General features: G+C 43.7%; 1 protein-coding gene across 1 annotated transcript in view; it reads right to left on the reverse strand.

The window, feature by feature from the left end:
- Positions 1-6,219: 6,219 nt before the first annotated feature.
- ADAMTS19 (ADAM metallopeptidase with thrombospondin type 1 motif 19) overlaps positions 6,220-16,875 on the reverse strand; it is a 216,343-nt gene continuing 205,687 nt past the window's right edge. Inside the window, exons 22-23 of the mRNA XM_037164084.2 lie at positions 9,625-9,802; positions 6,220-7,413 (exon numbers count right to left, since the gene is read on the reverse strand). Coding sequence (XP_037019979.2) covers positions 7,262-7,413; positions 9,625-9,802 — 330 coding nt within the window. The 3' untranslated portion in view covers positions 6,220-7,261. The remainder of the gene's footprint in view (positions 7,414-9,624; positions 9,803-16,875) is intronic.

A 16,875-nucleotide genomic window follows, 5' to 3' on the forward strand; every position in this document is an offset into this window, starting at 1 on the left:
GTCTCCCTCTGTCCCCGGTGGGAATCAAAGGCGAGCCGGGCTGGTGCCGGCGGACTCGTGCATTATTGAGGAGCTCGAGGAGTCCCCGCCTGGCGTTGGAAACCAGGCCTCTCGGCTGCGCTCGGATGCCACACTCGGGACGACACATCGACACAGGAGCAGCGCAGCACCCTGCCTTCTCTCTCTCTCTCTCTCTCTCTCTCTCTCTCACACACACACACACACACACACACACACACACACACACACGAGTGCATTTAGGGTGCTCCAGTGGGGCTACACCGATGAACACGAATAGGTTGCTGAAATCAGCCATGGGGAGCACCACCTCTCCACACAGTCAGAACTAGCAGTTTAATAAGGAGGACCTTTCTCTGGAGAAAGGCTGCCAGAATTTCAGCATCACAGTCCATAATTTGGAGCACGGGGGACCATCACCTATAGACAGATGTCACCTGAATTTTCTCTTTGAATGTGACTGAGCTGACCCGGAGGACTTGGCCCTGCCCACACAGGCTCACAGGTGATCTGCAGGATCTGGTTTCTCCTCGTGTTCACCTCCCAGAGTCTCATGGGAAACCTAACCATGCTTAGCGTGTCCGCTGCCTGCGGAGTAGAGAAAGGGCAAGAATTTCTCGTCTACTTTGCTGCCGGAGTCTTGTCCCAACCTGCCGCCCCAACCCATTCCCTCTCTGCCCAGCTGCAGGCAGAGACACCTGCGCTGTGCTTGGTGTTCACTTGGCGTTTGGGACCCAAGAGCCGCATGGCTGCTGCGTTTGGGTGATGCGCTGTCCCACATGGGCCCACCTGTGGTTCTGGGCACCAAGGTGCCGGTGAGGCCACAGTGTGTGGAGTCAGGGGATGATGACTTTTGTGGAGGTGCACGCTCATTGGAAGTCGTTCTGCCTCAGTGGGGAAGGACTCACTCCAGGCTAGAGAGAGAGGAAACCTGCCCCGCAGTGAGAAGGGGAAGGACAGACACATGGGCAGTTTCTAAAAGACATGAGTTGCCTGTTACATTTGCACCTCCTCAAGCCCACCTGACTCAGCAGGGAGGCCTCCCTTCCAGGGCCAGCGAGGTTACCCGTGGGACGCATCGGCAGCGTGTTGCAGAAGAGAGCCATAGAGCTCACCAGGATGTTCTCGAACTGAGCACGACACCAGAGGGCACATACCTTCTTTATAGCAGTAAGCATGAGAGCGGTTAAAAAGATCCGTCCCACTTATAGTTGTAAAACTGGATTAAACAGGCAACACTTTCTATAAGAATTTTCTGGACCCAAACTCTATCACTGTCTTACAATAGTTGAAATGCATGAATACATTTGGGTAGTCACATTGATACATTTAGTGGCGATAGCGCTTCACAGCAGCAGCTGATAATCAAACAGTTAAGTCACAAGTGTCCTAAGAATCAAGTGTATCATGGGAATGTGCGCCTGCTTGGTACTTTCTGGACTTTTCTGGCTGCTGCCAGAATTCGTCTAACGAACAAATATTTCTCAGGCTGTTTGCTTTTCCTAAAAGATTCTTTGGGGAATAACAAACATCTTCAAGAAGAACCTAACTTCTCTTTGGCTCTCTATATTATTGGCAAGGGGAGCCACAGAGCTCAGATCCAAATATATTGATCAGGCCAGGCCTTTTTCTTAGCCAAAGTATGAGGTAGGTGAAAGCAGCCTTTGGTTTTCCTTAGGTGGCCTTTCCTTAGACCACCCCCCCCCCACCCCGCCGCTTCCCTGTTATGCTCCAGATGACCAGAGGGTGGTCTACAAGTCAAGTTTAGTCTCAGACCCTGCATCTTCCCCCACCTTCCTGTCCACCCTCCCCCTAAACCATCAGCTCTTGTTCTCACTACTACCCCTGAGGGGAGCCCACATAACCGACAAGGGGAGAGAAATGGGGCCATCTATAATAGCGCCAACAGTAAAAATGGAAAATAAAAATAAAAAGGACAAATCAAGCTTTCTCCTCCCTCCCCCGCTACTGGCCATGCCCCACCCCCACCCCCAAATCTCTGCCCTCGCTTACGCCTGGAAACATTTCTTCATGCCCTGGCTACTGACCCCCAATTAACCATCTTCTAGGCGTTGTCCCTGATACCTAGACTCTCTTCTACAAAACCTTGGCATACTTTCCTCAGTAGAAATGTTTTCTCCTTCCTTTGAAATCTTAAGGCGATTTCTTTATACTCTCACCTTACTGTCTCGTGTTTGATGATGTAGTTCATACTTTCTTTTATGGGTCTCTGTGCCAGGGGCCACGTTACACACAGACTGCCCTATGGGATGCTTGCTGCCCCACGGGCGTCAGCTCGGGAGACCCTTCCGAAGCTCCTTGCTCAGTAGGCCTGCCCTGACGGTTGTCTCCTCCAGAGCCCCAGGGAGGGCTCTGCTCAGTTCGGAAATAGGTAATCCGATTACATTTCATTTAAAAGAATGGCTCAATGTCCTGTTTTCCAATGGCCTGTGCTCCATGAAAAAGGAATCCATGGCCCAAAATGTTAATGACATACTCTATAGCCTCTTCTGGTATTTTTTTTTTAATGTACACTGAAGACTCTAAAAAGTTCTGCTTCATCACCTCCAGCATTTCCCGTAACAGCCATGTCGTTGTTTTCTTTTTGGCTCTTCAAAATTTTACCTGAGAGTAACTGGACAAATGTTGACTTGTGGTTTCTGTTACATTAATACCTTCATTTCAGAGTGAAAATGACCATCAATAAATATAAATAAAGAACTGTATTGCAGGGACGATCTGGCAGAACTGTGGATATCTGCAACTTCTTAGTCCTTACTACGTAGGTAATCATTTGCTTTATAGAAAAATATTTTGAAAGTCTCATTTCACCTTCAAATTAAACCCAGCATTATTAGTTTTTGAACCATGAGAATTTAAAAAATAGAATTAAAATGGTTCTACTAGGCAAACTATCTACATATTAATTAACCTCATTTTCTTCTTTCTTATTCTCTCATCTTCCTTCCTTCCTTCCTTCCTTCCTTCCTTCCTTCCTTCCTTCCTTCCTTCCTTCCTCTCTGCCTCCCTTTCTTTCTTCTCTTTCTAAATTGTACCAAAACCTACTGAAATGCCTGAAAGTATTTTCAGCTGAACATCCTGTACAATGTCCAGATGAGCAGTTGGAATTCATCAAATTATCTCAGAAAGTTTCAAAATTAGTTGGATGGTTTTGATTACAAAGAAAGCCTGTGATGAGGTTATAAATCCTATGCACCTATTAAAACCATTTTCAAAACTAGTGGACAAGGAAGACAATCAGGATAATTGAGTGCACAGAATCTGGAGTCCTGGTGGCTCTATTACATCCAACTAAAATGTATTCTTGGGCAAGTTACTGACACTCTCTGAGCCTCAGGTCGCTTGGCTATAAATGTGAAGATGTTACTAGTACTTTATAAGGTTGCCATGAGGTTTAATAGAGTAGGAATATAGCTTTTCACTTCAGTTGTCTCTGATATAAAACAAACCTAAAAAATTACTACTATTAGCCATCTATAGCTAAAAAGCTAACATTTCCCAGAATCCCCTTCTTCACATGATTCTGGGTTAGGACTGGCGAAAAGAGGAGCTTGCATGAGATTGAATGGGAAAAATGGAAGCAGCATCCCTTCCTCTGAAAGTCTTGTTGCAGTGAGATGGAGCGACAGACAGGGGCACGGGGCTTGGCAGTTTCCCAGCGGCCTTTGCTCCCTTGAGCTCCACGCCCAATTCCTTCCTTCCGGCTGCCGCTCCTGTTGACCAACCAGGACTCAGAGGCCCTACTACCTGTTTGACAGCAGACCCAGGAAAGTGGGCATTATGCAGATGCAGCAGCCTCCCATGCACACCGTCAGGAATGCTCCTTTCACGGTCAGACTTACTTACCTGGCGGAGCCTGGCTGCTCAGATTGGTTGATGACCCCTCTGATCCCCTAGCTCCTCCTGACGGTGTGAATTCAAATCCATTAACCTGAAACACTCCAACTTTGCTCTGCTGATGAACTGTGACAATTATTGCCACAAAACTCCAATGTTTCCCAGGAAGAGAATTTCAGAAGTGAAATCTGCAATTCGTTCTCTGATCTGATTACACTCCATGGTGTTAGTGACCCTGTGTCTAGGACTAAGTGGGACCCGGTCAGCCACGGCATGTGGTGCCCACAGGGTTATCTAAATTCGCCTGCAGTCATCTGGAGGGAAGGGCCCATCAAAAGCAAGGTTCTGGGTCAGCAAGTACCTGCTGTGTTAGGGCTTTTTCATAGAAACAAAAAGAATAATGACCGTGGGCTTGATCCATTGGTTCCAAATAGGCTGGAGAACTTATAGAAAGAGAGTAATAAGCCTGAGGTTTTAGAGTCACCGCCCAAGGTCTAATCTGGGACCCAGAAAGCTCACAGGACAATCTTGGAGTCAAACCTTTTTCACTCTACTGCTCACGTTCCATGGTCTGTCATGTCTTCTAAGTCCACATCCGGGTCCGGTCCTGGAAGATCCACGGGGGCCAGGCAAGCAGCGTGGCTTGTGAGGCGGTCCCACGCATGTCAGAGGAATTGCAAGGTTTCATCACTCACATTTACTGACACTCAATGTTCAGAGATGTTTCTTAAGAGGGTTACGTTAAGATGGAAGGAATACAAAGTTGAATTAGCTAAATGTTTCTGATGTGGGTTCATGAAGTAGAGATTCTAGAAAGTGTTGGTTCACATAGCTGGGAGTCACTCCAACAACTCATCTGAAACCCGGACCCACGGTGGCCACCTGAACGGAGTTGAGATGCTGACGTGCCCTTGCTATGATCTGTAGAGGAAGGCGTGTAGACGTTTAAGGAGATGGGTCTTGACGTGTGTTCACTCACCTGTTCCACCTGCCCCCCGAGTGTATCAACAGGGCATTCCCTGTGCCAAGCTTTGAAAAGCCACTGGGGAAGGCGGCCTTGGAGCCCTTACAGAGCCCTCAAGCGGCTATTCTCTGAATGTCAGAAACGCCATTGGGCAATGCTGCCCTCGAGCTGGGCTCCGTGAATTTCATGAGAATATGGACCGCCACAAGGGCGGGGACCACGTGGTTCCATGTTGCTGCCAGAGACCCGGAGCACATGGTTCTCCAAAGGGCAGTAGAAGCAAAGGGGTCAAGGGAGAGGTTTGACCCCCAAAGATGTCCGGTTCTGGCTAATTGTTCATGGGGCCCTAGGACTGAAAGAGAGACTCATTCTACTCAAGTCTTAGGTTTGTATAAAGCATTACATTTCTAGTCTTAGTGAACAGAAGCCTCACCACGGCAGGGAATTGCATTTCTTGCTCCATCCCACACAAAGGCAGGTTTACAGGCCTGAAGCTCCTAGAGTGGAGGGGAGGCTAAATCCCTTTGAGGAAGGACTTTGCTACACTCTCCAAAATTCATATTGTTAGTCGGCCTTCTAGTCGTCCCTGAGGGAAGCCTATGCTGGGGAAAGAAAAATAATCTGACTTTGCGATGACTTGCGTGCGACTGGCCCTAAACTGCTTCCTGCTGGCTCCAGCTCCCCCCGAAGTCCCACCGTCAGAGCAGGCACTTGTGGAAGTCAGGGCACGTAATTGAGCTTTGGCTTAAATCTGCCTCCGTGGACCCAAGAGCCCCTGGGCCCACCCTGCAGTAATTTCCCTAATTCTGGAAGGTATGTTTGCAATAGATACTCAAAAGACTTTGGGTGGTGAAGTTACAATAGTGTATATAGAGATTATGTTATAAAGTTGTACACCTGCAATGTATAGTTTTATTACCCAATGTTATCCCAATAGATTTAATTAAAAAACCAGAAACCGGCAAAAAAAACCCCTCCCCCTTTCTGGTTCCACGGCCTGCGGGATGAGGGCTTTCGTGGTAGTGGTGCCAGCGGAAGCCAGCAGACGTGAAGGGGGCCAGGTGATACCCGCACAGCAGCGGCTGTGTCACAGGTGAGGGACCCCCGTTGGGGGAATGCGGGACTTTTCTAAGGAGAACTAAGCACATCCGCCCTTTGCTCCAAAGAGCAAACTAACGTTATCTTCCAAGGCTGTTCACTGTCCAAACATCCCTTAGAGGATCTGGAACCAGAGCCGCAGAGCCAGGACTGGGGGAAACGCGAGCGACCCACGAAGAATCGCCTCCCAACAGGAAATTTCACATGTTTTATTGAAAAAAATCTAAGGAATCATGTGAATCATGTACAATATTTTCTCACAAGAAAAATTTTAAGCTGGTTTTTTAACGTTTCACAGAATTGTAAAACTTTTTAATTTTTAAAAAGAAAAAAACACAATGAAACTACCACAGTATTATCAGCTTTTTGTTTTTCCTTGTTTCTAGGGAAAAGGCTGAAAAATATTTAGTCAATTCTCTCATCATGATTTGTGAGGTTAAGTACTATATTCTTTTAAAATCTGCTAAAAAGATACAAGGGAATGGGTGGATCAATGCTTTCTTGGGTCAAAATATTAAAAAAAGCTAAAATCTAATGACAACACGTTAAAGTAATACACTTTGTTGCAGGCTGGCACCATTTCTATAATGGTTTCTCTACACTATGTCGACAGTGCAATGGTGATTCAGTGTAAATCATTAGTTACAGTGTTTCATTGTTACAATACTCGTGTTCAAGTACATGTTCATGAACATGATCAAAGTCTCTAGTCTGACTTCTTCTTTTCCATTATTAAAATAAGGTTATAATTACAGTAGAATTTTCCCAATAGATGTCTCTAACTCTGAACCCAATTCATAGTATATTCTCTGAAAACCTGCTCGACACCAGGAGGTGTGTCGCGTTTCCACGTCCCCCTCGGAGCACAGGAAATGGGCTGACTCTGCGCCGGACGCCGAAACACGAAAACGGTTACTCTCGGTGGAGAGCCGAACTAGGACACTCCGTTAGTTTACATTCTGTGTAACTCAATGATACTGGAGGGGAGAGAGTGGCACCTTAGAGACGGCCCTAACTTAAAAAAAATGATCTTTAAGCCTAATGATCTTAGTTTTTTGTGTTTTTTTTTTACCTTTTTCTTTTTATGTTGGTAACTGGATCCAACTTATTCATATAAAATTAATAATGAAGCCCTATAGTATAAATCCCAATGTTTGTATTACCAAGACAAACACCATATTGGATGTTTGGCAGGCCCCAAAATAAATTAATTTGATTAAATTATATGTAATCTGATAACGTTTGGTCTGAAGAACATGCTAGTGTGTGTGTTTATAAATAATGTGCTCGCGAAGCGCGGTGAGCCGGCCCGCCCGCCGGAGGTCAGCTCTTCTGCTGCAGCTTCTGGGCGTAGAAGTCCCTGCACGTCTCACAGCAGCGCTGGTACCACCGCATGTCCTGACACAGGTCCTTCTCGCGGATCACCCGGCAGTACACGGGCCACTGGTCTCCCAGGCACTTGAAGGTCAGAGCAGCTGCGAGGCAGAACACAGGGAACTCAATACTCGCAGTTCCCCAGCTGTCCTGAGTAGCAGCAAACCTCAATCACGTAAGTGGGGATCCTGTGCGCTCCCTTTGACTCCTTTACCCTCCGTTACCTCTGGGACTTAGAAGGCAGAGATACACGTGCGTGCACGCGCACACAGACATTTACAGCCTAAAGTGGAGGCGGCATAGAGCGAGTGTATAATGTTCTCACTTATTAAAAAATAGCTGCCCCAAATTTGAAGAGTTGTCCTGCAAATGGCTGGTAAGGTTCAATTTTACGGCTTTCATTTCAGTTTCTTTTGGATTTTTAGTTGAGAAGGTTAAAAAGACAAATAAATGTGCACAATACATGTACCCTTTTGGGAATGAAAATTAAGTAAGCATTGTTACGGATGAATTTATAAAGAAATAGCAAAACGATAATGTGCCCACACATTTTACTTTTCTTTCCTCATCGTTTAATATTTCAATGACAATTTACATTTGGTATTATTCTGTGTTGGTTTCAGGTGTGTGGCCAAGGGTTCGACAGCCAGGTACTTTGCAGAGCGGTCCCCCACGGCCTCGAGTGCCCCACGGGCCCCGTACAGCATCATCCGGATGGTACCGTGTCCCCTGTGCTGCAGCGTACACCTCCGTGACCCCTGGTCCCTTCACCTTCACCACCCGGCCCCTGAGGCCTCCTCCCCTCTGACGACTGTCTGTCTGTCTGTCCTCTGCATCTCCAAGTCTGTTTCTATTTCGTTTGTTTGGACATGTCTTAACTGGGACAGCTGGGGATAATGATTTCATGCACCTTTAAAACCAAAGCCATTTATCACAGGGCTGAAATTTATTGCATTCAAGTGTTTGAAATGAGAACTTGATGTAACAAATCGGCCATATAGATTTGGCCTCTACTTTTCTGGAGGACTAGTGTGTTCTGGCGTGTGTGATCACAGTCCATCTGCTACAATTCTTCCTCTTGCCACTCTTCTAATATGATTTGTTACTTTATACTTAAAAACCCCAGAGTTTTCTGATCACTGTGCTTTTGTGTTTTGGGGCACACCTTTAAGAAATAATAAACATAAAAGAAATGCAATTTTGATTACACTCTTCTTCTAATTCATTCTTTTCAGCCACACATTTCAAGAAGGCCTCCAAGTAATGGCTGGAGAGAGGGGTTGTGTTGTCGGGAATACGTGGCTTCAGCCGCATTGGCTCTAGGGCTGCTTAAATTTTTGTTGTAACTAGTCTTTGACGACTTCTTAGAAATGCTAATTATTTGGCTCAAAAAAGAGAATTTTTGTATTTCCATGAAGAACCAAACTTTTCCATTTGATTGAATCTTATGCCTGGAAGAATATCTATGACAATTAACGATCACATGGTCCCCCTGGAGGTCATGTGCACGGAGGAAAACTCCAAGTGTTAGACACAGACTAACCCCATAAGGGCCAGGCAGCAGTGCTGGTAAAAGCCACCAACTGCCACAAACACAAAGGCTAATTCATTCATGAATATTTGTTGTGCAAGTGTAGACTACATTGACTTAAAATACATACCGTACTTCTTTACAATGGATTAGATTAAATAACCGGAATTGAGGATACATATGAAAGTATTTTACATCATAAAATCTATGTAAATCAATAGGTTGCTAGTAGTTATCTGTATTTAAGGACATATGTGTAATACATCCTTAACTGTGGAAAACATGGTACCTCTTGTTTGGTGGTAGAGATCCTGCCCCCATTCACCTTGAGAGCCAGTTGTTACTCCACGTCTCTCCAAAGGATGATTGGTACCCAGGATCTGATAAAAGGCTACTCACAATGGGGCGATCTGAGCCAGGTACCACAACCTACTTTCTACTAGATGTCGCCTTAACTGATGGTTCTGCCATGAGACTGGTCGGAACCCCGAATATCGAGGCAGCCTTCCACCCTTGTTGTGAGGACCTCGGGCGGTGGGCCATTCACGATCCCAGGGTCTGGCTCCCAGTCCATGGCTTCTGGAATCAAAAGAGCTCCGGGCTTTAGGATTTTTTAACCACCTGGCCATTTGGACTAAACCATAGTTCAAGAGAGCGAATTTAGTCAGGACCAAACTAATTAATCTACATGGATAACGAAGCTGAAAAGGATGTACGAAATAGAAGAAGCCACGCGTGTCTCTGTATTTCTCAAAGCCATCCCCTGTTGGGGTCTGCTTACCCAGCCTGGGGGACGTGATGGTGTTTACATTAATCTTCTCATTGCAGGGCTGAAGGTGGCATGGCCTGTACGCCGCAGGCTTTTCTGAAGAAAAACACTCATTTCCATGTCTTCCTGTGATCTTATGCATGCACTGGATAACCCGCGACTGCATCCCTTTGCCGCAGGTTACTGAGCACTAGGAGAGATGGAGAAGGCTTGTTAAAAGTCCTTTCTGCTGTTCCTCCTTTCTAGGCTGTGAGCCACCTTTTCCCCACCTGTCTTGACACTGAACATGAGCCACAACGTCAGGAGTTGATGCAGAACGTGGGTTAGGAACACTGACGGTCACGCGTGGGGACAGTGTGCTCGTGCCCTCTGGCTGGTTACAGGCAGGACTCTGGGCTACGCAGGACATAGGCGAGTAAAGACAGATAAAGAAAGCTGGAGAGCAACGCTCGGAAGGAATAGAGTGGCTAATACCAGACGTGCACTTGGGCAGACAGTTTTTAAAGTTCTAATATCTAGTTTGTAACAACAACTCGATTTGCTATTTTCTAAAATAATTTTTACCTCTTTATAACATTAACTTAAAAAATATATACTCTCATATCCTCTCCTCGGACAAAAATCTTTGGTTTTTGAGTTCCCTGCCTGTAAGATAAAGCCCAGCAGAGTATTCCCGAACCTCCAGGCTGGTGGTGACCTATCCCCTCAGCCTTAGTTTCCACCCTTCAGGAACGATCTGCTCGGTTGTAGACTAATCATGCCTCAGCAATTGCTAGTCCCTCACCTACAACTGTGTCCACAGTATCGCTCCTTTCCAAATGCCTGGCTGCTTTTCAGGTCACAGTCTGGAGTCGCTGCCTCCCTGAGGTGTTCCACAACTACCCCCACCACTTATGCGTATTTATGGTGTAAAACCGTGGTGCACCCACACACCTAAGGCCATCCCGTGGAGTCAGCTGGAGAATGGTTCCAGCTGTAGAGTTTAAGGCCTAGAATCTCTAAGTTAGGTGAGCCTGCCCTGCAGCCTGAGTTTGGAAACTTCTGGTCAGTAGAGTGAGTTCTGTATGTAACATGTGCCAATTTATAACATTTCTTATTTTTGAGTAATATTTTTAAAGCATCTAGCTTGACTCCTCTAGGAGATAGTAAATCTCCTGAAATTAGCTCCTCGTTATGCCACCTTCAGGAACAAAAATGTGCACATTTTTGGGGTGAAAGTAGCTGACAAAGAAGGATGGGGTTTTATGTGCACACCGTTCCGTGAGTCGCTTTAACAGATGACTGACCTTTCAAAATGTTATTGGGCAAACACTTCTGCATAATACCCTCTTTGTGGCTAATGAATTTGTAGCTTTCTGGAGATAGAGATTAAAGAGCAACTGGAATGTTATGTCCCTTTAAATATGACTTTTTCTTGTTACCCTCTTCAGGATGTGAATGTTTTGGTTCGGTTTGAACTTTGTTATAACTTAAAACTATTGTAGGAGGAGTAACTGTTTGAAGTGGTCTCTCTGCCTTGAAAGCTTCTTAATACCACCCTATAGAATGGATAGACATATAAATGAACACATTTTGCTTCTTAGACAGATATTTCTAAGAAAATTCAAAATAGTTAAACTAAAAACTTTTAAGGGGTTAAATTAATATGGAAGAATATCACTCTAGGATCTAATCCTAAAATGTATGTAGATCTTGGAAGTGATTATGCTATTTCAGAAATGAAAAAAAAACAAAAAAAAAAAACCCAAAAAACCCAGGAGCCTTCTAACAGACGAACTCACTCTCCTCAATGGGGAGGGTTCTCTATCACGTCTCAGGCTGGGAATGAGCTGCAGACTATCCCTGGGATGTACTTTTGATTAATTTATATCAACTGCAAAGGATACGAGCAAACCAAGTAATGTATCATTTTTCAGAATTATAAAAAATTCAATAAAGTCACTATAGACAAACGATGACTCAGAATACATAGTGTTAGCAGATAATGAACAAATAATGTCTTTCATAAAAGTCTGAAGGACTTTAGAGAAAAAAATGTTAGTTGCATTTCCTTTGCGAGTTAAATTATGTAACTTCTACTTGAGAATAAACTGGAAGTAAAGGATAGGATCCAGATAATAATAAAAGTTCTAAAATTTGTTTAACTAAAACAGACTCATTTTTGCCTTTGAAAGACATGAAATAAGCTTTATTATAAAGTATGGAATTAAATAGCCTAGTAGCCCTAGAATCTAATTCTCATTACAATACTTTAATAAAATATCAGGCTGTTACTGGTAATTGTTTTCTTTATAAAATATATTTTTAGTAAAAATTTTTATTGCAAATGTGTGAAAAATGGACAGATATTTGAAGTGGAAGAATTGGAATCCCAAGGTATCTTCTAAATGAGTTCTTCCTTTATTGTAGAAGATACTACTAAATAATTGAATGTTTTCTCAAATTACATTATTATGATTAAAGGTTGACATCAAGAGAAAAAGCCAAAATAATTCTGGCCTTGAAATGAGGAGACCTGGGCTTTAATATTATCTCTAGCAACTAATTTACCTGCAACTTATTTTTTTCTTTCTGGGAAGCAAGTCATTAGAGTAGATCATAGTTAAAATTTCAGGTTTTTAAAAAAAAAATTAGAGAAATAGTCTAGTGAATGAGAACCACAAATACAAGTGGTAGCAAATCAATGAGAATTAGGGGCTTTCTCCTCTTCCGAAATGAGATGTACATTGTAGAACTCTATAATCATACTCGATATCTAAAACTTCATTTTCCTCCTGTCTTTTCTCCTGCCAGGGAAGAAGAGCTGACTGGATTTGTTTCATCTGAGAAAATTTCATCTAAATAAATGGAAAGGGAAATACGTGGGGACGTATAAGCAATGCCCACGCTGGCGGAAGAGTCCAGCAGCCCTTTGGCTCAGATGCTTGTATTTTCCTAAAAACGGCCAGGGGTGGTCTGAGGGTAGACATAGACTTGAACCTTGGACAGTTTTACTGAGTGGCTGGGACTGCCAGGACCGGCGAAGACAGTCAGATGCCATCATGACTCGGCAAATGCATGGAGTGGCCTAAGTGCAAACAAATGAGGGAAAATAAAAAATGCAGGTAAAAACCACACTAACAAACTCTTAACTGTGGCATTGTCAGCGACACAAAGGAATGGGAGGAACTCTAAAGGGCTATGACGAGTCCCTCTGAGGACAAGCCAAAGCGGGGGAGCCTTCCGTCCACCCCAAAGGACAGAGAGGTGGTGAGGCATGGCCCAAAGAGTGGATCTAAGAAACCAACCATGGAAGCTTCATTCCTGATGTAGCATTAGTTATGGTGTTAATAGGTGGTGTTGCTAAGATCTTGGTGTCATACTTGGGAAATACGTAGGCACCTTGTTGTGAAGACCAAGGAAAGGCTGCTTAGCCTGAGACGTTTCGTTGACGTTACCATTTCAGCACGTTCAAGGGCAGTGCGTGTGGGCTGGCAAGTCAGCGTGGCCCGATGAAGTCACTGAGGTTTCCAGGCCTAGTCTGCTGCACTGAGGATGCTTAGGCCTTCATTAGCACAATGGTGTAAGGTTTTGATGGATCAAATACTACATACAAACACGAGTGTATTTTGCTACCAAGTGTTCATTATTTTATATAGAAGTATTCTACATACAAACACGAGTGTATTTTGCTACCAAGTGTTCATTATTTTATATAGAAGTATTCCTCATATGATGTTTGAATGCTTATCAAAACTTGGCATCATTTAAAAATAATGTGCATGCCTAGCTGGTGCAGCTCAGTGGATTGAGCGCAGGCCTGCAAACCCGAGGCTCGCAGTTTGATTCCCAGTCAGGGCACGTGCCTGGGTTGTGGGCCAGGTCCCAGTAGGGGACGCACGAAAGGCAACCATACATTGATATATCTCTCCCTCTCTCCTTCCCTTTCCCTCTAAAGATAAATAAACAAAATCTTAAAAAAATAAAATAAAAATAATATGCACATATTGTTCCATATTGTCCCCATGTCTGCCACTCTGCCTATTGACATCAACCCACTACATACGAGAGGATGATAGCAAGTGTGCTCTGTAATATACGGACATGAGTAAAACGTGGTGAATTCCCAGAAAAAGGGCTACACAGGCATCAACGAACAGCCCTCCTCAAATATTCCTGCCAAAATGAGGGAGGAGAACAGGCACCGTGATTCTAGGGGGTTCTCCAGGTTTGCCACAGTACCACTTGAATTTGCTTTTGCAAGGTACAAAATTATTTTTCTGCCACTCAGAACTCCTGGGTCATGAAGGAATTTCCATAATGGCTCATGGTATAATCTATCTAGTATCCTGCCTCTTTTGGAATTGCTGAAGAATATTGCTGTCTTCTTATCTGAGAAGTAACCTATATACTTCTGGTCAATTTAATTTCACTCAAAAACCCTTTACAAGTGAAATATCCATAAATATCTCTGACCACTCTCCTATTTAGAGAGGCGAGCTCATTCCTTTCAGGACCCCTGATTCCTACAGTGCTTCGGTGCCCCTGGGGTCTGAGAGTGGGTGGGTGTGTTCCACACATGTGATTTTGAACATGGAGCTAAAAGAGACTCGTGCACCCAGTCTTCAGTAGCAGGATTCCATGGTGAAACACCACGGTTAAATGAATTTCTGCCTTTCCTCTCAGGATTTCAGAATAGTCACATAGACTTTTTTTTTTTTAAATACTCACTGGAAGATACGCTTATTGATTTTAGAGAGAGGAGAGGGGAGAGAAAAAGAGAAGGAGGAAAACAGCAATGTGAGAGAGAAACGTCTATCAATCGCCTCTTGTCCATACCCTGATCCTACTGAACCTGCAACCCATGCATGTGCCCTAAGAGGAAATCAAACCCATGACCTTTCTGCTTTATGGGTCAAAGCCCAACCAAGCGACACCAGCCAGGGCCCACAGACATTGTTTTGGTGCGAGGTGTTATTTGTTATTCTGAATAAGAGATAACTTAGTTTGGGGAACCAGCTGGGACATGATGGTATAATAAATTCATAGACTTAGATTAAATAATCAACTACTTTGCCAGTGAGCTTATGGCACTATTTATCTATGTATGTTAAACTCTAACCTTAAACTGTAAAACTCTTCAAGCTGTAAGTCTTGTAAAATGTCCTTCCAACATTACAAACCAAAGAGGCAGAAAACCCAATAGTAAAAATACGAACTACTAAAAGGTATTTATTTGGAGTTTCGTTGGTTAATACGCATAACTAAACCAGCACTGGTCTGCTTTTGAATTCCATTAAAAAACAACACATTTCAGTGTGCTGAGGGGTTAAAAATAATAATCCTCACACTTGGCCAGCACAGAGATTACCCGAGATTCCTCCCTTCTAGGCGGTGCCAAAGATATATATTTTGGAGAGCACACTTATTCTCCAGGCCAACAGCTAAGGAAGGCTCTGTAATGCTGCACTCACTTCCAGCTGGCCTCTGCGAGAACTAGGAATTCCTAAATTAAGAGAAAATTGTCACTGGCAAAGAGAGTTCAGATTATTTTTTCTACCAGCATAATACCCGATGTTACAGAGCCCGCTATAATCTGCAGTGATAAACATCCATCTATACCAAGGTTCACAGCACTGACTTGAATAACTTACCTCTGGGAATAAATGGATTGTTCCAAAGTGGCTTTAACAAGAGCAAAGTAACGTTCGCAGCGGAGGATGGATCTCATAAGGGAACGGAACGATGACTTCTAGTGGAAATTTTTAGCGCAGCATTCCTAGTCATTTATGTACACGTTTGGCAGTTCCATCTTTCAACTTTTTAATAAAGTGAGTGTGAAACAAACACACTAAGGAACAAAAGTTAGGTTTGTTTTTTAAGATTTGCTATTTGTTTTGGTCAGTGTTTCAGCATCTTTTGAAAGCAGTTCATCTGCCTTATTTAACACGCGGGTATTTGGGATTGAATCTATTCCTAGAGATCCGACATTTGAGAGTCGTTTTCTGTTGGGCATATGTGTTTAATTAATTCATGTGGCTCTACACTTCGAACTATTTTTGTTTCCTTAATGAAAACATTTGCATATAGTTATAGCAAATCAAGAGAATGTGTACGGCAACATCAAGCAGAAAGTAATCCGAACTATGAATGATTAGCAGAGAGCTGACTAGGTCATGAAAGGGCCGTCAAAATAACCAAAAAATAATTTTGTATATCAAAGCACACATTGATCACCACAATGATAAAAGAAAAAAACAAGATGTTTTGCATTAAGAAGCAATTAATAAACACAAAGTCTTGGGCACAGACGCAGTTCTGCCAGTGCTCAGGCTGTCCATTGCGGGGTGTCGCAGAGAGAAAGGTTATTAAGACATTGCCCCTCGATCCCCATCCTTCCAGGGAGAACTGTTGGGATGACAGCAATTAAATCACCTTTTCAAATGACACGGTCCCCAGGTCCAGTCCAACACTTCCGGGTCAAAAATGGGTCAGATCCTTGTGTGGCCAGGTGGGAAAAGAGTGTGTTTTTGTTCTGTTTTCAGAGATTAAGTCTTGATTAAAAATAGCACAGAGAGCATTATATAGGCGGACTATGCATCACTCCAGCCCAAAATAAATGCTGCCTTTGCCAGTTCACAGAGAAAATTCCTCCGTGTGCTTTGCTTCCGTCCACCACTTTCCTTCCAGGTCGGATCATCTCTGCCTGACCGGCTGGCAGGGGTCCCTGCCAACGGACTCACGAGAAGGCGGAGCCTGCCAGCTTCCCGGATGCCCCATGTTGAGCACCTTATCTGACTTAAATTGCATGTTCTTCCAATAAGGGAGATTTCCTTTCCTTCTCTTTTTTCGAAATCACATTTTTAAGTCATTTGAATTTTCATACAGGAATATATCAGGGGAGTCATGTGTTTCTATAAAATTATAGCAGTTAGTTGAATTTTCCTGGAGGAAAATAAGCTAGTTCCAAATTCTTTCGTAGGGAAATAGAGTTGTCATATAGTTGTAGTTGTTACAGAATTAGGTCTGCAAGAATAGAACGGAACATAAGAAGAGAAACACAGTGCTTAGACGTGTCATGTATTTTTGTTCACTTGGTGGGAAAGTGGAGCAGTCGTGCATTCACTAATTATCCCTCCGGGCAGTGCAATGTCAGGTCACTCAGATTCGTGAGAAGGGTGAAGGGGTGAAAACATTCTCAAGGAAATAGCAATAACATAAGGCAATAAATGATTACCGTATTTTTTGGATCATAAGATGCACCTGGGTTTCAGAGGAGGGAAA

This window comes from Artibeus jamaicensis, unplaced genomic scaffold (genome assembly GCF_021234435.1).
Source record: "Artibeus jamaicensis isolate MK-2021 breed Jamaican fruit bat unplaced genomic scaffold, CSHL_Jam_final contig_1085, whole genome shotgun sequence".
NCBI lineage: Eukaryota > Metazoa > Chordata > Mammalia > Chiroptera > Phyllostomidae > Artibeus > Artibeus jamaicensis.